We start from the raw sequence: 26,575 nt of genomic DNA, 5'->3' as shown, positions 1-26,575 counted from the left end.
GGAATGCTGTGGCTAGAAAATTCACGCTGTTCCCTCAGCCTCCCCCTCTCCAGGGCTCTGCTATTGTTCCAGCTGGGATTTGGAGGATCCTGGACTTATTTTCTTCTCCTTCCAGATGACTCATGGCAGATGCCATCTTTGTTTCCCCAGCTCTCTTCCCTTCAGCTCCTGTCACTGCCATCCCTTTGCTGGCCCAGGAGGTCGGGATTGCAGCAGGAGGGCTGTCCCCTCCACAGGGTGAGGGGGGACACAGGGGGACACCCCACTAACACCCCCTGATCCAGAGGAACCAGACCCAAACCAGCCCAGCTGCTCCCCAGTGCTGCTGGGCCAAAGCTGAGAACATGGAATCACAGAATATTCTGGGCTGGAAGGGGCCCACAAGGACCACCAGGTCCAACACATGGGGTTAATTTCTGCCTCTGGCCATTCCTCATGCACTATCAGGATAATTAAGTCTGAAATGAAGCTCTGAGCATCTCTGACACCACTGCTGGAACACATTTATGCCTTTCAGTTTTACATTCCAGCACGTGCCACCTTCCACACAATCCCTCCCATCCGGGGTGGCTCAGCAGGGAGAGGTTTCAGTGCCTGATTCAGGAGGTGCCGAGTGCTCCCCAAGGCCAGCGAGGGCTGACAGAGCTCAGCAGCAGCAGGATCAGGATCTGCATTTTCACACCGACCCTGTGAACAAGCAAAGCTCTGTAGATAATAATCAGAAGCTACTTTTACGACCACCATTCCCAAGAACAAAAACCCAACCAGCGTCTCCAGTGGAAAAGCAGCTGCCAGGCTTGCAGAGCCTCAGGGCTGGGAAGGATGGGCAGTGCAGCAGAAACAGGGCTGCACTGCCTGGATTGCCATGGATGGCATTTGGTGCTGATTAAACTGACAGCAAAATAGTGGCTTAGAATTTACATTAAGGTAAAGATCACCATATAGTTGGTCTTTCCCAGTCCTTTTTATCTCCATCTCTTAGAAAAAGAGACGGGGACAGTTCCTAATTGAACAGGCATTGCTGGGAGCACGACTGGAGATGAGGTTTTGCTGCTCTGTTCTTGTGTCATCCACAGGCTCCTCCAGACACCCCTATTTCCTTTTTCTTTTAATTCCTTGCATTAAGCACCAGTATCACTGTTCTCTGTAGTCCTATTTTAACAGGTTCTGAAAGAGCAAAGTTCCCTTCATGGGTAACATGTAGGCAAACCACAGATGCTCTAGTAGGAGGTACTGCCCTCTTAAAGGGACAATCTCTCCCATTCACTGTTATTTAAGACAAAGAGCAAGAAAAGTGACATTTTAAAACACTCTCCAATTCCTGCATGCTGCCATATGCTTCTATGTTTTTTGGTAACCATTCCTATTTCCCTTTTAACTATTTGTCCGGTACTTTCTATTTGCTGTCTTTCTCCAGCTGGCCACCAAGCTCCAATAATTCATTCCGTTCTGTTCAGGAGGTGTATATTTGTGTGTTTTCCAGTTGTGTCTGATTACCAAGGCTAACATTTGATCACTGGCTTCCACACATGCACCACTATCCTCGACTCTTTTCCCTTTGCACAGTTGGTGAGAGCCTCCTCTCCTGCAGTTCCTGCCATATGGAGCTCCTGGGAACTTTTAACTCCATTGATTTCCACCTCCTTTCAAATCCCACCTGCAAAGCTGTTTTTCTGTGCTTGAATCTCAGCTTCTATCTCCTCCTGCTAATCTGAAACCCCATGCCATACAGAACAATTTACTATATTCGTTGTAATTCTCTTTCCTTTCATAGCTCACCATTAAAGGAAATGATACACAAATATAAAATGTGGCAAATGCAAAATCCTGCTTTATCCTAACAATCTCAGTCTTAATTAAAAACTGAAGGGTGCTGTTGTATCAAAGTGATTAATGAATATATCAATGGATTTGAGGCACCTACTAAGGTAAAAAGTGGTAGAATTGGGCTCCAGACAATGCCTGTGGTCATTTATGGTACCCAAAGTCCACAATGCCCCATCCCTGAAAGTGTTCAAGACTGGGCTTGGAGGAACCTGGTCTATGGAAGGGGGTGGGACTGGGTAATCTTTAAGGTCCCTTCCAACCCAAACAAAACTGTATGAAATCAACATTGCCATACACCCATGGGGCACCTACATCCATGAAAGGTCCCTTACAGAGACAGAACCAGGATCAGAGTGATTCCTGCCCACCAGTCTCTACTGGGAAGGCTGAAGAGAGACCCAGAACCCCCTCAGAACTGGATGCTGTGGTCTGTGGGTGCCAAACAGCCTGAGCAATGCTCCCACTCCCACTGGATTCTTCACTGCTTGTCTGTGGCTCTCCAACATCTTCTTTTCAATAAAAATACTTGAAATACGAAATTTTCGCACCACAAGTAGTTAGAAAAGAAATCCTCTATTGTGCAGATGTGGAACCATCAGATATTCAGCCTGTGGGGAGCTCAGAGCTGTCCCTCTGCCTGTTGGCCCCCTGCATTTTTCACAAGTTTTTATGGTAGGAAAACAGCTGAAACACACAGGTCCCTCCTGACCCCAGTGCTGGGGGTGTCAGCAGAGCAGTGCATGGAGGAGATGACAGAAGGTCCCTCCTCAGCCACACAGAACTGCACAAAAACACTCTTCCAATCCATCCATCCATCCTGCTGGTCAGAGGCAGAAACCACAGGAACTATTTCAATGGGACAATACTTGGTGGTGCAGTTCCTGAAAGTCACAGTGGAAATTTCTTTCAGGATCTCACTCTTTTCCCCACGGCTCCAGAGGCTGCTGAGCCCCAGCAAGGGCTGCTCTTGGTGAATCACTGCTGTGGTTTGACATCCTCCACATCCAGGCTGGGCTTCCCATTTCTGTGGGAGCAGAAATGGGTCTCTGGGGGAGAAATTCTGGAAGTGTTTCAGTGCCGTGGATTGAAGCACGTGGAGCAAACAGCAGAATTTCATCACCACCTGCAGCCCGTGCTGACTGGCTGGGTCTCAGCTCCCAAAGTGTCCCTTGGCTCGGTGACACAAAGGCTCCCTCCATCCTCCTCACCTGCAGCTGGCCACAAAGCCAACCTGGGCTTTTCAATATCCTAATCTAGAGCTTATTTACCTGATTCTGGCTGACTGTAACATGTTCTGAGAATGATAACACTTGGAGAAAGTCTGCAAATTTGAGGCAGGCACCCCAGGCTGCCATCTGATGGTATTTAGAACTCTCCGATACCTTTAGAAATCACAGAATCATGGAATGGTTGGGGTTGGAAGGGACCTTAAAGATCATCTCATTTCAATCCCACTGCCATGGGCAGGGACAACCTCCACTAGAAAATTTCCAAGAAGAAATATGGCCCAAAAGCCCTAAACTAAAGAGCTAATATTACTCAAATGTTCCAGCCATCAGATTAAGAACTACTCGGGACTCATACTGTGGACATCAATGTCTATTGCTCATCTGTGTCTCACTGATTCCTTGCTCCCAGCTCCACAAATCCACTGGCAGCAGCACTATTCCCACCAAGGAGAAGGTGTGGCAAACCTTAGAAGTTCCTCTGTGCTACACAGCAACTGAAATTTCAGAAGGATGCATCACAGCATTCATCTCAGAACAAACATATTTAGTTGGCATGGAAACTGTAAGTTGGGCTGAATGTGGTAAATATCCAGCAGTCATAAAAAAATCGAGCAAGTCAGGATAATAAACATTAGAAATGAAAACTGGCTGAATGCTTTTGAATCATGGCTCTCTTGCAATTATCACTCCTGTTTTCATTTGAACATGAGTGAAATCCACTTAAACTAAGCTGCTCCATTTTATGCCAAATACTTCTATAACATCCTCATTCAGATAACTCCTTTCTCCTTTTTTTTTTATAATCTGTTTCAGGAAAAAGAAATTAAAGGGCTGAAAACCTCCATTGCTATCCTCCTCCATTTCCTCAGCAATATTAATGAATTGAACCTAATTGATTTTCTGTCTCAGAATCTCCTTTAAAACTCTATTTATGACTTGACTGTTTGGAGGTATCCCTATGGTTTGAGTATCTATAGTGTTTGCAAACACGAGGAACTTTTTTCTCCTCTGTTATCCCAAATTTTATATCATACTCAACCCAAATCTATGGCTAGAAACATTGGAACAAGGAATGAAAAGAATAGGATTTTTTTTTTCCTGAGAAAATTCCTGTGTGTAATTCCCAAAAGACAGATTCTTGGTGCTTTTCAGTAAACTGAGTTGGGGTGATTACCCTTCAAAAAAGAGTCTGAAATGAAATGAATGCTAAAGAAATCTAGGTAGTATAGAAAAAAAAAAGATCACTACCATGAATTTTTATACAGACTCCATTTCAGCAAAACTTATTGCACATGCCTAAATTCCTGGATTCATTAAGCTCCCAGTGAAGTGTGTCATTTTTAATTACACATTCACAGGATGCAGAGCCTCCTGTAGGAACAATGGGGATTTTTTAACTATGACTGACAAATGCACAAAGCCACGGGACTCAAGAAATAATGTTTAGTAGGAAACTTTGTCTCACATTAGATCCAGGCACACATCAGAGACAACCAAGGGATACATTCACTCCCGAAGTACATGATATGGGAACACAATGGGATCACTGGACAGGAAGCTGATCCCACAGTCATGTAGGACTAAGATACAAGAAACTTCACTGCTGCTTTGCAAGGAAGTGGTTTGGACACACCCAAATTTGCCAGAAAACCTTCCCAGAGTGCTTTAACAGTCCTGTGACCATATACATTCAACAATAACAATATATATAAAACGATCTATTACAGTTTTCACATTTATTGCCAGTTTATCACTTTCCATGAATACAGTTATTTATGTCTCAAGATGTTGGACATCTAATTTTTAAAGGAAACATCCAACATTTTGACCTGAAGAAAGATGATACAGCTCTGGGACTCCACTCTCAAAGTGCAGCATTACTCTGAAAAACCACGACAGAGACAGGACAACCTTTATGGAAAAGATAAAATTATTTAAGCCAGCGCTTTTGAGAAATGTGATTGGAACCCACCATCCAGAGATCACTGCCATATGGCACTACTGGTGAGACAACACAGACACAAAGTGATTGCACCGACCCACGCTGTAAAATGGGAGAGAAAAACTAAACAGGAGTAAACACGAGTTCATCCAAGAACACAAAGTATGGGAATGGAAAAGCTCCATGAAAACAACAGCTCCTCTCCCAGTGCAGCACCAGGCTCCCCTCCAGAGCAGCTCGGGGCTTGCTGACAGCCCAAAGTATTTTCTCCCCTTTATTTATAGGATAGTTTGTCTCTCTGGATGATTATAATAACGAAAGGTTGAGCCTGTGTGATCACCAGAGGGTCACTGTGACAAAGAGTTAAACTTTGTGGCTCTGTCAGTCACTCCTAAAGGCTGAAGAGTTATGAGGACATTGCACTGGAAAAACGGCCAGCATGGAGCACTAAGATACCACCCAACAAGCCATAACGAGAAACAGCTTTTTAGTTTTAATTAAAAGCACAACAAAATGTTTTTTCATGTCTCATTCATTTGTTTGTTGTTGTTATAGAATCAAAACACAAGATTTTTCCTTTTAATGAGAAACAGAAGCTCTTTAACCCTCGCTCCTCCTTATTTATAGATATGTAAAAGCTTGGAAAAGTGGCTTTTGTAATGGCGCCAGCCCAAATCTCCATGTTTTATGCAATTTTGATTCACACAGTATTTGGTAAAAGCAGAAATCAAGTTACTGCCCTGAATATTTCAAGTCCCTGATCGGCTGATGACTTGTTAACTACTGTTAACACTTGATGAACATGTTTACAGGTAGCCTGGCCAAACCCAGTAAACTGGAAACATGTCAGACCTGTCACTTTTGCATTTTTCTTCTGGAGAGATAAGCAGAACTAATGAATTAACCAATCACAGAGGAGACAAGTAACAACTTCCAAAATGTTTCTCTGCAAAATAGACCAAAGCCACCTAAACCAAACCAGCTTCAGTGGCTCCAGCTGCTTCAGAAAGTCCCAACGGATGAAAGGCAGAGACAAGACCATTGAGGAACTTGGATATGAGCTCTACCAAATCTGCCAGCACATCAAGCTCAAAGATGGACAGCACAGTGTGATTTCAATAACATTCCTGTTCCCTTATACTGGGGAACAGGATGTTACCATCTGAACTAGTCCTTCATTAATTAGTCTGGACAGGAGAGTTCTGTAGGCTGGTTTGGAGCAGATGCTCATGTAGGAGGAAACCTTGAAGGCACCCCATGAATCTGCATGTGCAGCCTTCTACCTCTGTATTTAATGAGTCACTTTTTATTTCTTCTTCTGGATCCTTCTCAAAACGGGTCAGGAAAAAAAAAAAGGCAAAATGGCAGTGGCAGAGACTAAAGAAAAACATAAAAAAAAGAAAAAAAATTGGAAGAGGACATCCCTCACAGCATGCAGCTGTTCCCTGGGAGGGACAACCATGCTTTAAAGAGCTGATTTTCCTCCTTCTTTTCCAGGAGACTCTGAAGCCAAAATGCAATGCTTGTAGGCCAGCTCACTCACTGCACCAAACTCCTCCAGTGCTGCAGGCACTGCAGCCCAGGATGAGACTGGCCCAACATCTGGGTTTGGGAGGCAGAGGGGGGACAGAAGGGAACAGCAAAGAAATACATCAATTAAACACCAAGGGTGACAGAGAATTCCCATGTGCCAGTAGGATGACAAAACTGAGGAAAAAAAATTGAAATTAATGATTATTAATCCCCTATACCCACCCCAACTGATTATTCCTGCAGGTATAGAGTTAGAAATGCTTTATGTAGGACATATGCTGTTGATACTGTTTACTCAGCACCAAATAAAGTTCTCAAATGCTCCAGAACCTTATTTGTATTAGGAATACATAAATTCCTATCTGATTCAGGCATTCATCACCTGCATATTCTCCTGAATATTTCAATTTAATCTGGTTTGAATGCAGATCATTGACTTTCTGTTCCAACACTGCCTGTAAACACCACACTTTATTTTGCTCAAAGCGCACTAAATAATCTCTGACTTCACTGTAAGTGTCCAGAAAAAATTTAGCACTATTAATCATCTGAAACTGTTTACAGACATGTTTGGACAATGAATGCAGAAGATCAGGACTAAAGATTATTTTTAGCTGTTATTGTCCAATTTTACTTCTTTTCATACAAACCATTAAAGAACAGGTTCGAAGAGTCTCAGAAACCTTTATTAAAAACTCTACAGTCAGTTGCAAACAGTCAGTTCAAAATAAATGCATCATTTAGCAGCTCGAATAGCTGAAATACCAACTTGCAATAGAGAGCAGCAGATAAGTATTTGCCTGAAGGGTTCAGACAGTTTAATTCTCTTTTATTACCAACAAAACAGAAAAGAAAGCTGGCTGAGAATTTTGCAGGAAAATATGTGCTTTTGCTTTGAAGGAAGGGATTATTTTTAACCATTTCACCTCCTTGCTCAAGGGGTGAGGACAGCACCCAGTAGTAGTACCTGCTCCTGGGCCTTCAGCTCGTTGCGCTGGAGCCTCCTCTGAGCATCATAAATCTGCCCACGGTAATTCTCCACCTCGTCCTGCAAGGCCTGGAACAACAGCAAGGGATGCAAAACACACGTGAGAAACACGGGATGGCAGCAAAACTTCCAGGTCACGTCTTCAACGAGCTGGGGAAGGACGTGGAGCACTGTGAGTCCAGCTGGACTCGGTGCTGAGGCATGACAGAGGCAGTTTGGCCACTCAGAAAAGTTACATTGCACAGATGGGACCACGGACTGAACAAGAGTAGTTACATCTTAAAAGTCTTATCCTATTATAGGCTGTTCATCCTAAAAATATATTACTTTTATATCTTTTTACAGACTATTCATCCTAAAAATGTAAGAAATACTCTCAAAGGTTGAAAGGCAAATGGAAATATTGCAAGATTTGCATTTGCAAATGTCCCAGGTTTTTGTTGTCATCCTATCTGCACAACCTGAGCTTCTTAGGAGCAGTTCTGCAGTGTACCAAGTTTTTTTCTTTAAGCCAGAATAATCCTCTCTCTGGAAAACAATGTCTGGAATTTGGAGTGGAAATGTATTCCATATTACTGAAATGGGATGCTGGCCGAGATGAGGGGCTCCCCTCCTGCCCTGTAGTCAAATCTAGCACGTGATCTACAAATGAAGTATAAATGGCAATAAATAAAAGGAATAATGTGATAATGTCATTTTACCACAACTACCCAATCCTTATTTAGTTCAGAAGTAATGACTCCTAAACCAAGCTCATAAAATGCATCGACAAATTTATTTTGTCATGATTGTTCTCCTTATACATTTATTTTTATTCCAGCAGTCACTCAGAGCCTTGATCTTTTTGTTACATGCTTAACAAAGGAACAGCGTGCCCCAAGGAACTGATAGTCTGTGTTATTTCTAACAGATACACACCAAACAAACAATACAAAGTTTCAAAGATTTTTTTTTTGTTTGTTTTGAAAGTTTCCTCCTCATTGTTGGATGTTTGAATACACGCTTAACATTTACTTACACATTTACTAAAAGCTTAGCGATGTTGTCAGCTTGAATAAAGGCATTGTTAACTGCAAGTGCTGACTCCAAGCAAAGTGCACAATGTGGATGGGGGATTGACACCAGCACAGAGGCGGCTGTGGCTGCAGAAAGGGAATATTTGGAGTTATCTTTTGTATGGCAGGAAATCGGGGCATTGATACCCATCAGAAAAGAGCACGGGGCTGGACCCGGGAAGGGGCTCATGCTGCAAATGCCACTGAAGGAGCCTCCAGTGCTGCTTTTAAAAAAGCTGAGCTGCACAGAGGCCTTCTGCAGAGCACCCTGGAATTACAGAATCATTATGGCTGGAAAAGACCTCCCAGATCATCGAGTCCAGTCTTTGTCCAGCCATACAATGGTCACTAAATCGTATCACGAAATGCCACGTTCATTTGTTTTTCGAACTCTTCAGGGATGGTGACTCCACCACTTCCCTGGGCTGTTCCAGTTCTTGACCATACTTTCAGTGAAGGAATTTTTCCTAATATCCAACCTAAACCTCCCTTGCTGCCCCTGCCTTTCCCTTGAGAGGGGAGACCAACAACCCCACGGACTCAGGGAGCTTTGCAGGACCTGCCATATGGTTTATGTTTGCTTCCAGCAGCCCAGGGTACCTGTGCACAACTCAGGATCATTAAAAGTCCTCGTGGTGCAAAGATTTAACAGCAGAAATGCCTTGCTCTTTTCCACAGCACCGAAATCCTGCACTCTCCAATAATTTACAGGATAAAATTGCTATTGAGATAAGATAAGAGGACTACTTATGATAGATCTTGAACGCTGTTTTGAAGTGATGCCAGGCATTAACTTTAAAGTCTTATAGCTGTAAGACTGTTACATGTTCTGATGCCAAAAATTGTAACCAGACCCAAGCATGAACTTCAAATCTGCCCAGGGACTTTTATGCTATCAGAGCTTCTGAGAAATGTTGAAATCCAGGCTTTGAATACATAACCCGTCTTCAATACTCAACAAGTCTTGCAGTACCAGGAATTTGCATTAATATAATGAAATATATGTGGGAATGATATGTGAACTGTAGGCCTTTTGTTTGCTTTTTGTACATCTATCTTGTGAGGTAAAACACAAACAAACATAAAAGCTAAAATGAGCAGTGCAGATATGCAACAAGGAGCAGGGTCATTCCACATAGCAGGAAGATCACCAAAAACCCAATTAATTACACAAAAATCCTGCCCTAACCCCAGAGTGTCCATTCATAACCAGCCCAGGATGACTCGCAGGAACATTCCTGGAGCACATTTTGGATAAACTACAAAGTATGACCCATCTTCTCCTGCTCTTTCAGGATCAGCTTTTCCAGCCCAAATGGTGAAAAATAAGGAGGGAAGAAACCTCATCACACATCACTCATCCTTCCCTTGTTCTCAAGAGCAAGTCTGACCCTTTCACAGGACTTTGAAGCTGGCCAAGAGATAGCATTTAAATGTTGAGATACATGTGAGTCCATATGTGTGTTTGTGCCAGAAAACAGATTTCTATCACTCCCATCTGCAGCTCCTGAGTACAAAACTGGATCTCAAACTGTTCCTGCACAGGACAGCAGCCCCATGGTGGCAAAGGAATTGGTGCCCTGCTCCTTCCTTCCTTCTCTTCTCCATTTTTACATCTCTTATTTACAACAAACTTCTTCTGCAGAGGTTAAAACGAGAGGTTCCTTTAAATCTGAGGGCTTGCAATGCATCTGAAAGTCATTTAATTTGGGAAATTCAGATAACACAGCCTTTGTTAGGTTCACCTACTCTAGACAGCGTTTGCCAGCATAGAGAGCACACATGTTTTATTTCATTAGGAAAGCAGAAAATGTCTTAAATTTAAATTTAGTAAGAAGGTATTTTTACTATAGCATGTAAGTACAGCAAACTAACAACTCTTCCAGGTCTCCATTCACTATTTGTCCAAACCAGAATTTACTGTACGAACTCCCAGATTTTTCCAATCACATCGTAACTGGCTGTTGGCAGGTTTTGTTTTGGGATGGCAAAAAAACAACTCAGCTAACCCCTTGGATCAATCACAAATACCTTTACTGGACCCTTTTTGGACTATTCCTGCGCTGCATAAATTCCACGAGTAATTAATGTTCATTTGAGTACTCCAGATATTGTATCAGCACAATGGCAAAAACACTCAAACCAAAAGTTCAGCATTTGATCAACGCCGTGTCAAAATGGAAAAGTGACACCAAAATCTCATGGTTGCTGTAGATTCCTGCATGTGATTAACTCTGAAAATAGCAATTAGAAGTACGCAAGTTTGTTGCCCGTGATTTTAATTTTCTAGGAGGGATCATGAGAGATGTCATGAATAATGCACCTTTTTGAAGATCACACTGGAAATTCTCTCTGTAGTCAAAAAGCTTCACATGCAGTGGCCAGAGCTGGAATGCTGATGGCAATTCCTGAAGCTACCAGAACCTCAGATCTTTCTCTGAATCAGACAGGGAAGCTTTCGCCATGTAGAACACTCTTAAAAACAGCAGAGGAGTCACCCCAGGTACACCCCAGAACATCTCTTTTATAAAATTAAACAATGTTTTGTTTTGTTTAGAAATGCAGTTTTAATTCTGCTTCAAAGTGTCACATTTTGCCCAAAGAGCAGCAGAGCCTATGAATAATAACTGCCGAGATGAAGAAAAAGGGATTAAAAATAAAAATCCAGGCCAATTTTTAAGCACCAGAGCCTTTTTTTCCCCTGAAAAGAAAACAAAACTTAACTTATTTAGTTAAATTTTTCCAGGTTCGGATGAATTCCCGTCCCTCAGCTGTGCTAAGCTGACTTGCATCACTCTTATAAAGACAATATTATTTTTTTTTTCAGTTAAACGGGCTTTCAAATGCCATGTAAACATGTTTGCTGTTGAATGTCTACACCATACCTGACCTTGGAAGTGCTTTGTGTTGGCCAGAGAACAAAGAAACCAAATGTTTTGCTTTCCAGCCCAGATATCCTACACTTTGAAAAGCTCTTAAAAATGTAAATGAGATAATAAGCTCCAATGCAACAATGTGGGTGAATTACAGCTGGAGAAAGGGAAAACTCATTTGATTTATTTCTAAAAATGGAAAGGATCCTAAAATAAAATCATATTGTTTGGGTCTCACACAGCATTGAGAGGCAGGGGAAGGAGGGAAGAGAAAAGTAACGGCTTTGAGAAGGCGCCGCTGGAATATTCCGGGCAGATTTTGGGACCTGGAGTGGAGTTTGTGCATGAGCCCATCCCAGCCACTGTGATCCAGAGCCATGATGTGGAAGGAGAAAGGAACCTCTGAGCTGCATTTCTGGGTAGGCACCTTTTATTTCCCCTATTATCCCACTGGGGATGGAGTAACTCCAGCAAAATGTTTAATGGAGTTTGTTTCAGCCCCAAATGAAGTTTATTTCAGCCCCAAATGGAATTTATTTCAGTCCAAAATGGAGGTTATTTCAGCCCCAAATGAAGTTTATTTCAGCCCAAAATGAAGTTTATTTCAGCCCCAAGTGGAGTTTATTTCTGACCCAAATGGAATTTATTTCAGCCCCAAATTGAGGTTATTTCAGACCCAAATGGACTTTATTTCAGCCCCAAATGGAGTTTATTTCAGCCCCAAATGGAATTTATTTCAGCCCCAAACGGAATTTATTTCAGCCCCAAACTGGGGTTATTTCAGCCCCAAATTGAGGTTATTTCAGCCCCAAATGGAGTTTATTTCAGCCCCAAATGAAGTTTATTTCAGCCCCAAACAGAATTTATTTCAGCCCCAAACTGGGGTTATTTCAGCCCCAAATTGAGGTTATTTCAGCCCCAAGGGAGCAGCACACGTGGGGTTGCTGCCTGTGCAGTTGGGCCTGTGGCTCCAGGAAAGCTGGGATGATGCACAGGATCAGAGGAATTCTGTGGGATACCCGAGGGGCAGACTGAGGCTGGGAAAAAAGGTGGTTTTTAAAAAAACCCAACTTGTAAAGCACAGAGTTTTGACAAGGAGCCCTAAAGAGACAAAAAGGTGCAGTGCCAGCAGTCCAAAATCCCTTGTCAAGGCAGGAATTAATTTTTGGTGTTAGTTCCAGCGCTTGATCTGAATCAACTAAAAGCTGGTAAGAGTTTGAAGAATCCCAGGAACAAGTATGGAACAGAAATGCAGGAAGGATTTGGTCTCCAGTATATGAAAACTGATTTGATTATCCTTTAACCACAGGGTATTTTTCAAAAGTGTTGGATTACCTGAAAGAAAGTTCAGTTCTGAAGAATTACATGAACAGAAACAATGCCAATTCCTAATTTCGGTGTATTGATTACAACTGTGAAGAAACTATTTACAAATGTGATATGTTTTCTTTCTTTAACCTGAAATAATTTCCTATTTTTTGTATGTTCCTGAGAGCAGTCAAGGCTTGATTCCTGATCCCATCACATCAATGGGAAGTCATGGATCACAACCATTTATCTCTCTGCTCTGAGGGTTGAATTAATAAGTGACACTTTCAAAAAAAAAAAGAGAAAAATTTCCTAAAAATATTAAGTATCAATGTATTTTCACTTTGAAACAAAAAGTGCCAGCAGAAAAGCTGCTGCTCATCCTGATCAGATTATGCCAGATAATGTCAGTCTTTTTTTATTAGAAATATGTAATTTTTATTAGCAACTCTGCACATATGGATGTGCATCTGTATCAAGAAAAGCCCTGGAAATTTATGACCAGTGCAGAGTAAAGCTACCACTAAAGGTAGTGAGAGTTAGCACTTTTCATCTTCAAAGAATTTTTCAAATGTTACCAAATTAATATAATTAGTTAATGAAAGATGCAGTAATAAAAGCTACTCTAATTACCTACTGTAGTCTTAATTATCTCCTTTCTAATACCCACAGAAGAAGGCTTCCACTTTACATCCTCAAAACATGTGCCAACAATAATTCTGAATACAGGCCTCTCTTCAAGTGCCTTCTAAATTCAATTTACATCCATTGATGTGTTTTCTCTCCTCGTTCATGAGAAGAAAATCTCTGGAACTTTGAGGAAAAAAAAGCTCCATGTGAATGTCAATAAAAATTAAAGAGAATTTTCTTCCAGAAATACACATGGAGATGATTTAAAATTTTGTCATTAAAACATTTAATTTTCAAAATCTTTATCTCTCCATGAAGCCAGAATTATTGGCTGTCGGGGCAAAAACTTCTTTACATTAAGTGGTCTCACAATTTAGAGTCAAATACAACTCTATCCAAAGGAAGCAGCCAAGAATCCCATGCAGATTTTTAAAAACAACCATTAATTTTGCTAAAACATTTCATGAGATAAATAGATTTATCTGGGTTTATTACTACTACAAATAAATTTGGCAAATATATCTGGGAAGACCGTTGTTGTAATGCCATGAGTCAGAGCAAAACAAGGCTGTTTTAAAAGTGAAATAGTGATGCTTGAGCCAAATTGTTGGGGCATCCTCAGCACTTTTTGGGTTTTCACTGAGCTCCTGCCCATGACACTGCAAATAAAAAAACCCTCTGTACTTGGAGTTCTCTCTTGGTTTTGGTGCAAAGCAAAGGAAATCTTCTGGTTTTAACCTAATACATATGTTTGCTGTTCACATATGGCAAAATTCCTTTCTGGTGGGAACTTTTTCGCTGTTGTTGCAACACACTATATATCCAAAAAGTTTCCTTTGATGTTGAACTATTGCTCCACGACTCATTATGCTACTGATTCAATATGAAAGGCAAAATTTCTGCAGTTTCTGTTAAAACAATGGCTTTGTTTTTGCAAACAAGGTTTTCCACAACCTACATGCAGGGACCAACATTACTGCGAGAGAAAAGAAAATCTATTTTTTTACACAGAAAACAGTCACAGTGTTTAACAGCATGAATTGTTTCTCTATCCTATAGGTATATTACAATTGCTATTGTGACTGTACAGAAAATTTAGGCTTTAGTGCTCCTCAGGAACAGAAATTAAAATGCCTGAAGCGATATTTGACATCTCTCTTTCCTATTTTACTTTCACTCACCTCTCAGCCTGTTACCATCAGTCCAACTTCAGGATCTGGTGAAGCTGGGAACAGCTTTGGATGGGTGGGGGAAAGGGGAAGACCTGCACAGGCTGCTCCTCACAGTGTCCTACTATGCAGTGACAGCAAATCTGTCATGATTCTTCATGCCGAATATTTAATTTTAACCACTAAACACTATTTCATGAAGAGTGAGCATGAATTACAACACGGAATGAAAATGCAAATTGGCAATACCTTTGTAAATGTGTCCCTACAAGAGTTGGTTGCCCATTTTCTGCTGCCATTATGAGAAAAAAAAAATTCTTGGTCAGGAATCAGATAAAAGGTGTAATTTCCAAAGGCACAGAATTCAGCATGAATAATATGAGCTGCCATACACACCATGGCACATTGGGAAGTTTGGCTCACTCTGCTGACATTTCAAAATGGGAATGGAGATCTTGCAAAATTCTCCAAGCTGGGGGCTCTGCCCATCCCCACCAGTCAGGCAGCTCCCTGCTGCACCAGGCTATGGCTTCAGAGATTTGCCAGCAGGAGATGCCCCTGGGAAGTCTAACAAATCCTGCCCTTGAGGGGCTGTGGGAAGAAAGAAAGAAAGAAAGGGGTTCAGAAAGAAAAGGAATAATTTGACTCTAGGAACAGAATCAAGTCTCTCCAGCAGTAGGAGAAAAAAAATCTAAAGTAGGTCATTTAACATAAAAGAGAAATACATGCAAACACTTTGCAGTGTGGCAGGCTCTAATATAAGCTATTTTCATTTTTGACAATTCATAGGCAAGAGACTGGCAGTACATTATAAACTTGGGATCATCAGCATTAGCTCCTGAGCAGTCCCATAACATTTCCACATCAGACTTCATCTGGGGTCTTTCAGAGATCTCCTGAGCACTGTGAATATGCCTATCTTTTCCTGCTTTGCTCCTGCAAGATACTGATGTGTTTTCAGCATTTTCTTTACACACCTAGTTGGGCTGACCAAAGTTTTAAAATCAATTTCCTTCAAAGTCTTTAGGTCTATTAGAAGGAATTCTTCCCTGGGAGGGTGGGCAGGCCCTGGCACAGGTGCCCAGAGCAGCTGGGGCTGCCCCTGGATCCCTGGCAGTGCCCAAGGCCAGGCTGGACAGGCTTGGAGCAGCCTGGGACAGTGGAAGATGTCCCTGCCCATGGCAGGGAGTGGGATGAGATGGACTTTAAGGTCTCTTCCAACCCAAATCTTTTCAAGACTCCATGATTCTAAGATACATCCCTAAAATATCTTGATGGCACCAGCAGGGCTATTTGTACACATAAAATAAGGCAAGGGCTTAAGCATTTTGCTGAGTCAGGGCTTCACTGCAGGACATTATAAACTCAATTCTTTTGAAAGGCAAAGGATGCCATAAGGTCCTGCAGAGATAACAGTTCAAAGAAAACAGCAGCATAAATTGTAAAGTCGGGCATTTTTGTCAGGAGGAGCCAAGGAGGGAATTGTTTTTGCTTTGTTTTAGTGGCTCAGGTGACAGGAGGGAAAGGGAGGCAAGGTTCAAAGGCTGTAATAAACTGGCTTTCATCTGCTTTTCTCAACGGGCCACAAAACCCAACAAGCACTTGCCATGTCCAAGCACTGCTTTGTCTACGGCCAGGACACTTTGGGGCTGTTGTGATGAAGTCAATCAAAAGCCTGACAGCTGGAAGATTTACTGTAATATTTCCCTGGAGTATTTGGCAGTTTGCTTTAACACTGCTTCCCCTTTTTCTCAGCCTGCACGAGTGTCATGGTCAAGAGCAGAGCAGAGGCTGCCAAAAGGAGAAAAGCCCTGAGCTGCTTCCCCCTTGCACTCACCCAGGTTTAGGCAGAAACACCAGTGGTGCACATTTACCAGATAAAATGAATCTTTTAAACCCAAAGATACCATGACATCTTGAGCATACACTTATAAAGGAAAAGTTCAGAACTCCATTTTAAACCACTTATGAGAGGATTTACCAAGATTCTGCCTAATGTTCAGCTGACACTTTGTCAAAAACATTTATCACGAAGCTTTTGAAGTTTCTTAGCTCCCCCCAAGTTATTAAAACTTGAACTGCAGAGTTTGTTATCAGCCTCAGAGCACACACAAAATACATCAGGTATTTCTTCAGTCAACCTTTCAGTCTGATTTTGAGACTATTATCCAAAATACAACACTCCCCATCAGGTTAATGTCTGACAGATAATGCTGAGCAGGCGGAACCGCTGTGCCTGATTGATCCACGAGACAATTTTCATTTCCTAATTTGCTTTTTATTAAACACTTTGCAATCAAAGGGAACAGCGAGGAGTCTGCCATTCTCTGAGCAGGTTTCCTGTGAAGACCTGATGTCAGCTCCAACATTTTCAAGCAACTTTTTGAATTTTTGATGCTCTGTCGCAAGAACGTCTAAAACGTTGTGTCAACACTGTGCTACTGAAAAACTGCTATTGTGAGCACAAATTAACCAGCAAAACATCTGGTTCTGCTGCTTGCTGTACTCTTAACAACAGTTCTGCAAAAACAAACATCAGGGGTTCAGGCAGAATTTCCTGCAATGACTTGGAGAAGGCCTGAGTCGTGATAAAGCAGATTTATCAATCACTGGCTGAACGGGGCAATCTTCTGCTGCCCGGGGCTTCACTCCCAACCAGGTTTATCACCAAACTGCCACTTTAAGTGGGTGTTCAGATACTTCACACCTGGAGCCAGCCCAGAGGCTCCAGCAGACCCCTGGTGCTCTACAAATGTCTCTTTAAAATGCATTGCTCCTCACGAATACACAAAGACCTGGAAATATAAACACTTCTAACAGGCCTTACAAAGCCTCCTATTTTGTTATGCTCTTTTAAAACAGAAATATTAAATATTTCTAATCAATAGGCCAATCTGATTCCCAGTAAGAATGAAAGAAAAGCTATTTATTTTGTGCAATCAAGTGCTCAGTATTGCTGCAATTCTCCCATTACAGAAAATAACACACATTTTCTTGCACACAGGCACACACAAAGAAATCTAATAAAGCCTTTTTACCTTTCAAAGTAACCTTAATCAACAAAATTAACTCACAAGGCAAACCACTGCTTTTTGAACTGAACAAGAGCGAGCTTGACTCAACACATGTGAGATGTGAGAGGCAGCAAAGTAATATCTGCTAAAATTATGTCTGGAAGCCAAAAATGGGGCGATTCTTGACAGGGGAGGATGCACACTTGAAAACTTGGAAATTCTTTTATTCAAAGTCTTTAATGACCTCCAACCCAATTACATTTGCAACAAGACATGACAATGCACTTGCTCCTATTTAAAAGTATGAGTGAAAACGGAGTATTTTTGAAGGCTGATTCTTTTTTTTTTACTTTTTAATCATGTTGAGATGAAGCTCATTTACTTAAAAAGAAAAAAATGAAACAGAACGTCCTCTGCAGCTGGTCAAACAGATTACGAAACTCTAATCTCAGTAGCCTGAGGAAAACCAAAAACCAAAACTGTTTTTCAAGTATCTATTTTATAGAGCATTAGCTTTATACTTTTTAAAAGAGGCATTAACATAAATGATCAGAACATCCCAGAACGTTTCTGATCTAGTTAATCATATGATGCTATGACAGAGATTCTTGCTGTAATGTTTCTAAACATTTCTAAAATCCTTTAAGTTCTTTTTTTTTTTTTCCAAATTAGACATGGGGAAGATCTATTTCAGTTTCTTCAGAAGTTTTTCCATCCATTTTAGAGCTCTACAAAAGTCGTGCAGAATATTTCAGATACACAGAGACATATACACATAGCAAGGAACAATGTCAGGCTCCATGACCTATTTAAATATTCCTGATAGCTTTTTATACAAAACATTTTACTCTCCTTCCTGCATAACTCGTTTCTGGGAGTCCTCATCACTGTATTTCTTTAACTCTGTTGTATTCTTTACAGCTGAAATGGAATCATCGATCAAAAAAAATCAGAATTTGTCTAGTTTAAATTTACTGGGTTTGTTTCCTTTAAAAGCAATTATTTAAACATTCGAGCCCATGCTGCATTTTTTGGTGCTAAAAGTTTCTCCAGCAGAGGTAAGAATAAGGTGTAATTTATACACAGGCAAGTTAGGAAGAGGATAAGAGGGGGAAAACACTCACCAAAGCTATTGCTGTGCCTCAGATACAGTTTTAGTGGGGTGTCAAGAGCTCTTATCACAGTTGTGGCAAAGCAGATTGATTTCCATTGAGAGCTTTGGGGCTTTGTCCGTTTGTTTGTTCTTGTGGGGTTTTTTCTTAAGTCTGTTTCAACCCAGTTTTGAGCTGGAACTCTGCTGTGGCAGCGTGAAGATATTTCTGCTGTGGCAGAAAAGTCTTACATGAAAATGCACAGGCAGAGAGGAGCTCAGTCCCACCCAGCACAAGTCCCGTTGAGTTACTTGAGTCCTTAACAGGCATCCCCAAGATATCTCCCTACTTCTCTTTCCCAGGAACACCCACAGGGTCCTGACAAGGCAGCTGAGACACCCCAAAAGGCACACAAAGCTTTTTTAAAAATATACGTAAGTAGTTCCCAACATTCCTATATTGACAACATCTTTAAAATGCAGCAGGACTAAAAATAACAGAGAACAGATCAGGTTCTGAAGCACCACGAGTTTCTCATTTGTGCAGCTCCACATTAACTTCTCTCAGCTGAACTGCACAGCTACTTCATGCATCCCAAAACCTTCCCCTTATCACAACTGAGACAAAAACTGCAGGAAAAACAAGAAGAAATATGGCACAATGTGAAAGATCTAAGAATTCCAGTACTGGTTAAGTTCATAAATCTCCATCTAGTTCAGGATCTGATAAGGAAGCACAAATGAGCTTGGCCTCTGCTGAGACGGAGAAGGGACATCAGCTCTTCACACCCACCACAAGGCTGAGTTAGAAACACAAATGAGTGCTCAGCATCACCAAACTTCCTTTGCAAACACCCATTTCCATATTTCCATACAATGGTTATGAACAGACACAAACATTGAGTAAAAGTGATGGGTTATTCTGGTAGCAGGAAGAAAACAATACATCAGGTAGGAGTCCCTCCTTGGAGTTCAGAGCACGGCTGTGGTCAAAGGTGTTTCCAGGCAGACAATTAAAATCCACTGATAATATCCAAATTGTTAAATAGTCTTCAGTAATTGCTGTTCTACCTTGCTGAATTACAAGTGCAAAACTGGAAAAGACATGAATGATATTGACAGTAGAAACAAAAGCAAGGGGAATTTAAATCTCTTGCACACAGAGATGTTTTCTGGAGCCAGAGAGTGTCAATACCCACCCTGCATTTCTCCATCCAGCTGCCTGCAGAGTCCTGGCTTGGTTCAGTGGTGCAGGTGTTCCTGCAGGTACCTAACATTTGTCAGCCTGAATTTTTATTTATACAGTTCCATTCTGCTCCTGCCAGGCTTCTCAGTAAGCAAACAAACTCAACTTTTCATGTTCAGTGTTCTTGTTTGTACTTTTACCCTGTCTTACATAACAAAGCTGGCAGAGAGCAGAGCAGGGAGAGCACCCGGGGCTCCCGCTGTGCGTGCAGGGGGTTGGACACTCCTTGTGGGCATCATCCCTCCCTGAGTGAGCACATCCTCCTCCTGGGTCTCCTCCAGGTGAGATCCTGCTGTGGAAAGGTGGGTGCAGGGTGGCAAGGGGGTCAGGCTGGCAGCAGGAATGAAAAAGCCAAGGAGGTCCATGGTACCACAGGTGGGAGCTCACGGCAGTCCCTGGGCACTCACATAAAAAATGGGAAGGAAAACATTACAGCACTTCAGGGTTTAAGATATTTTCAACAGTTTTAGTTGAAAAGAGAGATAGCACAACCTTCCATTGAAATGAAAATGTTGTGCTGCTGAGACAGCGACTCTCAGGAGCCTGGATGGACTCAGTGATCTCAGAGGTTTTTTCCAACTTTAATGATTCTGTGAGTCTGGACCAGCACCACTGCCCACCTGGCAAGTGCACAAATGATGTGTTTTCCTAAACCACAGGATATCTGCATGGAGTTTTAGTGCTTCCATGTCCTAGCCAATTATTTCCCTAGAAAAGGGACCGGTTTGTTTTCCCCTGATCTGGTTCTAGAAGAACTTGCATCCACTCCTCTTTGTATTACAAATAATCTGATCTGTTTCCAGGACACAATGAGTGATGCTCTCCTTCCTCCCCACACCAGGCTTTATTCCTTTAGGATGATCTGAACTGTGAGACAGAAAACCCCAGGGCAAAACTGAACTGGGACTTCCTGGCAAATCTCAAGAGGGAAGTGAACAGGACATTGCATGTTTTGTCTTCTATGGCCAACGTGGCCTGGTTTGAAATCCATGATCTCATGCCATGCTGGGCCAGGAAAATGGCAGATCCAGGGCATGGGTTTCCAGCATAAAATACAAGTGAGGTGATCTGATGTGACTCTCTTCACCTGCCAACAGCCCTGGCAGAAAAATAAACAGGTTCTGGGGATGAGCTGCTGCTGGAGGCAAAGCAGGAACCATTAGAAGAGCTGCCCTGACCTGTGAGGAACTGGTGTTTTTGCTTTGAACTTCAGCAAATCTTTATGAACTCTTCATAATTGGCAATCTGGGGTTTTCACTGATGATTTATTTTCTGGAGGTGCCAAACACAGAAGACAAATTCAACACTGGAAATATGAATTTGGGTCTCACAGTTGGTTGTCCAGGCCGGTGAAGCAGTTCCAACACCACTGCAGGTGACTCTCTCAGTTGTATCAGGAATTAGAGTTGTACATGAAGGTCCATCATTGCTGAAGAATTTGGTTTTGTAATTATTAAAACATGTTGATTTAATTGAAGTTATTGACTTCAGTGTGGTGAAGGCTTAAACTAAAAATAAGCAGAGACAGTTTTAGTAACAGAAGAAGTTAAAAAAATGTTGTGTCCTCCTTCTTACTTGGAGTAGTAAGGTTTTGGTTGTGCTTGACTCATCCCTGCTTTACTGCTCTTTGACTCCTCTGTTATCTGACAGTTTTGGAGGAGATGTTGCCAAGAAATTCATTTAAAGTCCTAAATTTTATCCTGTAGGCAACTTATTTCAGTTTCCTGAGAATAAATTTCATACACAGACCCCTGAAGAAGAAAACAGGTGAACTCTCTTTGCCCCATAAATCAGTCAGGCTTGCTGAAGAGGCCAAAGATACAAAACTACAGATGCCTGCACAGAAACACTTCAGAAAAAGCTTCAGCCTTGAGGTTCACAGTCTTCTCCATAAGCCTCAAGCCCTCAGTCTTCCTCATGCATATTTTCAAGGGTCAACAAATAAATATTCACTGTCTCAGACACTGTTAATCAGTGAATTGAGACACGATGGAACAAGAATCAGCAACAATGAGCTGCTCCCAGGAAAGGCATCCCACTATCCAATGCAGGATGGAGGATGGACAGGAAATGCACATCCACATGCAACAAGCTTGAAGAATAAAGTATATTTTTATCTACTTTTCCATCTTATTATGCACACATGTGCTGTATGAACACATAGAGGCAAGCTCCTTGGGCTGCAAGGCAACGAGATGTACAAGCAGAAAATATCTACTGCAGAAATTTTAGTGGGAAAAGGAGCAGAGTACAACACACAGAATAGACTTTCTCCTGCTTCTGGACTCCAGTGCTATTTTGGCTGCCAACAGTACACAAAATTTCCACTGAAGGGCAAATCAAACCAATTTCCCTGAGGATGGAGGCATCCGAAAACTCGCTGAGGTTATTCCATTAGTGCCTACGCATTCTCTAAGCGGATGAGCAGCTTCACTTTGAATCCATGTCAAACCACAAGGACTGGCTGATAATAACATTCAATTAAAATGATCTTGTCCCTCTAGAAAAAGCTGGCAAACAGCTCCACCTCACCTTTCCTAGCTGGGCACAATGGGGCGATTGATGCTGCGAGGAAATGGGATAGGTTTGCGCCGAGGAGCCGACGGGTCAGGTTTGGTGACAGTGTTTGTAGGTTTAACCTCTTACCCAAATCTCTGAGATGAAAAAGCCACTTCTGCTGAGCACACAACTGTGAGAAAGTCAGAGCTAGAGCTGGCAAACACCGAGCTGAGCTAATTAGACAGGTGTTTTGAAAAACCCCAAACTTTACACTTTTATTTGGACCTTTTGATGTCGTACCTGGTGCTGTTTCACACACTGGGGCTCCAGAGAAAGGCAAGAGCTGCTCCCCTGCTCGGCTCTGGGGGTGAGTTTGCCATCTGATCTGCTGAACACACAGATAAAAGTCGCCGCAGACTTTTCTCCCTTTTCAAGTGCAGCACTGTAACTTGGAAAGTTCTTTTATTCCCAACTCTGCTGACGCAAGAAAGTGGCAGGAATATGGCAGCTTTGGCTGCTTTCCTTTTGTAGCTCTTTGTAAGTAATCTTTTAATGCTAACAAAACAATAGGTATTTTCATTTTGGATGGAAAAAACACTCCAGTTATAGAAAATTAAGGCAATGCCTTTCAAAAAGTCTAAGAGTGCTACTGACCACCTGATTCTTCTCCTACCCTGCCTTTAAATATTGGTAAATAGTTACCATGCACAGGTATCAGATTCTCCAGGTTTCTCTTGTTACACTTAAAAAAAGTCCCACTATTATGAAAATGGTGAAGTTTAACAAAGATATTTCTATTTCCCTGTGATGTGCCATTCAAAAGTGTTAGCCAGCCGCTTTTTAAAAAACACTCTTGATATTTGATCTTCTTGAGTTTCAGTTACATATAAAGCTGGAGAGCCAGCAGAAAATTCTAAGTGGAATCTGAAGATTTCTTAAGTCAACACTCATTTTGGCAGGAGCATTTTAATGCACAAAGCTGAAATCCTCAGTGACTCTCTCCTGCTGATATCCCTGGAGCAGCCAGCACCACGATTAGCACAAAATCAAAAGCAACCTAGAGCAGAACATACAGCTCTGCAAAAAAAAAAAAGGATGTGGACACAAACGCTGGAAGTGGTGGAGGCACAATGGCATCAGCCAGGGCAAGCTGGTGCTGCTCCAGCTCACCCCTGGGATGAGCCAGGCCGTAAGAGAGATCTCCCAGGGAAAAGAGACGCTGATAACAAAGCAGGTCCACATCCCCAAACCCCTGCTTGCCAAACCCTGCAACTCTCCTTGCTGTGCCAGGCTTTAGAAGCCCTCAGTGCAGAGTTAGAAATGTTTGTGGCCCGCGGAAGGTTGGCTTTGAAGCCGTCGCTTTCCCCGGCACCCTTTTGTTGGTGGAAGCCGTGGTTCACACAGATTCTGTTTCCACCTCCACGGCTGGAGAAGCCCTGCAGTCAAGGCTGTTCCAGGAGCAGGGAAGGAGGCTGTGTTCCAGGAACTCACTGGAACTGGAACAAAGCACAGCCCTTGGAAAGCCTACACAGCCCTGTGCACAGACTGTTTTACAGATGCCCCGTCTTTGGACAGCATTAGACACTTGTTTTTATCTTTATAATTTTTTTTCCCCTCCTCTCCAGTAAAGTCCCAGACCTTGGAGCACAGGCTCTTCCTCCTGGGCATTCTGCCTCCTAACTGCTGGGTATCTCCCCAGCTCTGTCTTTTTTAAGCACCACTTTCTCCTCTACAGAAAAGTGTTTCTGCTCTTTGGAGAGAAAAATGCCTTTGAAATGCAGCAGTAAACTCTGAGCATCACAGCAGCCTTAAAAAAGCTGATTTCCATTTTCTCATAACACATTCTAAACCTTGTCTATCCTTTACCAACTGTGTGGGCTTATATCAGTGTAACTTAACACTTACTAATAAGAGTGTTTTGTCTGTACCTTTTTAATTACCTAAGACCCCTCTCAGTGTTATTATTCCTGTCTTGTCAATTAAAAGCAGTGAATTTTATGGCTGGTTTTGAATTTTTTTCCCTATTTTTCCAGTGCAAAATTAGCCTAGTCCACATTATTAAAAACAAGACAGTTTAGCTGTACATGACTTTATATTTTATTCTGCAGTTATAGAAACTTTAACTCCATAATTTGGAGACAGGTGGCATCCCTTCTGGGGTTAACAAGGAATAAAAAGGACTTCATGCAGCAAAGTGCCTTCTGGAGGGAAAATAAAACATTGAGGACAACAATGATAATGTAGGAAAAAGTAAAAATACCAACTTTTAAACCTGTCAGATAAATCTGGACTGCAGTTCAGAGGAAAAGGCAGACACTAGCTCTAGTCTTTTATAAAACTTGTAAGTCTGATTTTGCTGTTGGCCATGGTAAGTTCTTCAATGTGTTGAGACATGAAAAGTCAAGAAAAATGCCAGAGTGCAAAGTTTGCTGCAGGAAAAAAAAAGATGACTCAATTCTTTGCCTCACAAAGCATGTCAAAGATATTATAAAGTACTTACAGATGCTCAGCCATTCGGATTGCCTGGCTGGCCAAACATCTGAAACCCTGTAATTTTAAAGAGAAGGTACTATGCTTCAGACAATGAAATAATTTCTGTGGCAGCAGAAAAAGAGAGATGGTTTTGAAAGGAAGAGTTTTTAAAACCAGAATTTCAGTTGTGATCAATAGCTATCTAAGCCTAACTGGAAAGTCAGCCCATTTTAATTATCATTTATAAGGAATGTGTCAATATAGGCTTTTAAAGATAACCAGGTAATGGAATCAAGAGACAGAGCTGAAGCAAGAGCTGAAAACCTCAGGGCTAAACCCTCATATCTCTAACAGAATTTGGGTGAAACTACTATTTACATCAACAAAGGCTGTGAAAAACAGGTGCCTCAGAGTTTGGACCCCACAAAACAGAAAAAGCAAAGCTATAAAAGACCTGCAGATTTAATTCACCTATTCTTTTGGAAGATGTGACTTCCTCTGCTGATCAGACAGAATATAGGAAGTTATGAGCAAGATAAAGTCATTTGCCTGGTAAATTTTAAGGTCTGCTTGCCAGTGCTAAAGCACCAGTGCTGGTGCCTTGTAATTCCCTGCTAATAAAAGACACTGCAGAGTTATGAGTGTTATTACAGGCTAGAGTCAGTGACAAAGAAATAAAGATCCATGAAAAAGCACTCCATGTATTTAACATCAAGATGGTCCCTTGCAAGTCTTTCTTTCACCATGCCAAATGGTTTATCATGGTAATGTTTGGGCACAAAGGCAATTAGAAGGATTAGAAGTGCCTCTGGAGAGCTCTGTGACACGCACATCGCCGAGGCTCTGCGTGACTGGCCAGAGCCAGCACCAGCACTGGGGCATGTTCTCACCACATGTCTTACAAGGAATCAGCCAGTGCCAACACTGAAATGCTGACCTCCTTTCTACAGGCACTGCTGGCTGAAAAACAAACAAACCCCCCAAAAAACCCCCAAACAGCAAATCCCCAAAAACAAAACAAAACAAAAAAAAAAACCACCCAAAAAACCCCCAAAAATCAAAAAACCCACACCAACAACAAAACAAAAACCAAACAACAAAACCCCCCCCAAAAAACCAACCAACCAAAAAAAAACCCCTTCATCCAAGTTAAAACACAAAATACAACAAAATATCTTAAAAACCTTATCCATAATGTGGGTCTGTTGACAAAATTGATCCTGAGCTAGTAGTTGTTGTAGCATTCATTCTGCCACCTCGGTGTATCCTGGGGAATAAAGCAAATCAAGACTCCCTTTTCAAAAAGCCCTTGACACAATCTATGCCTTTATCCTAAGTTTTGATTTTCATTTAGAGTTTACACTAAGCTTTCAGGGTTTTTTTCCCCTAATTAGTGTCCTCTGTGCTGTCACACGAGATCACAGCCTCCTGAACCACCAGTCATTACAGCCTTAATTTCCACCTTTGCCACAAACCTTGGGTGAAGTCAAGGCTCTGCCCTCCTGTCTCCCTTTTAAAACAGGACTAAAAATGCTTCTTCTCCAGACCAGGGCAGCTTAGGCTGGCTGCTCTCAGATGCCTCTCCTCCCTTAATAAGCACTAATTAAGGGCATTTAAACCACTTAGATTTACCTTTGCTTGGGACTTTTAAACCAATAAACTAGAATTATTTATTTATTACCAACTCCAACCCTGGCTCT

At 41.8% G+C, this 26,575-nt stretch overlaps 1 protein-coding gene across 7 annotated transcripts in view; it reads right to left on the bottom strand.

Annotated features, from left to right (window-relative positions):
* CEP112 (centrosomal protein 112) overlaps positions 1 to 26,575 on the bottom strand; it is a 188,269-nt gene that overhangs the window by 37,747 nt on the left and 123,947 nt on the right. For all 7 annotated transcript variants that reach the window (XR_005259386.1, XM_038157555.1, XM_038157551.1 and 4 more), the window contains one exon: positions 7,499 to 7,588. Coding sequence is in view for 6 of the 7 variants with exons in the window: in XM_038157555.1 (XP_038013483.1) it covers positions 7,499 to 7,588 (90 nt within the window). In the remaining variant the exon portion in view is untranslated. The remainder of the gene's footprint in view (positions 1 to 7,498; positions 7,589 to 26,575) is intronic.

Source organism: Motacilla alba, chromosome 18 (assembly GCF_015832195.1).
Source record: "Motacilla alba alba isolate MOTALB_02 chromosome 18, Motacilla_alba_V1.0_pri, whole genome shotgun sequence".
Classification (NCBI taxonomy): Eukaryota; Metazoa; Chordata; class Aves; order Passeriformes; family Motacillidae; genus Motacilla; species Motacilla alba.
Note: the sequence above shows the minus strand (reverse complement) of the source record. Positions and strands in the feature narration are given on the sequence as shown.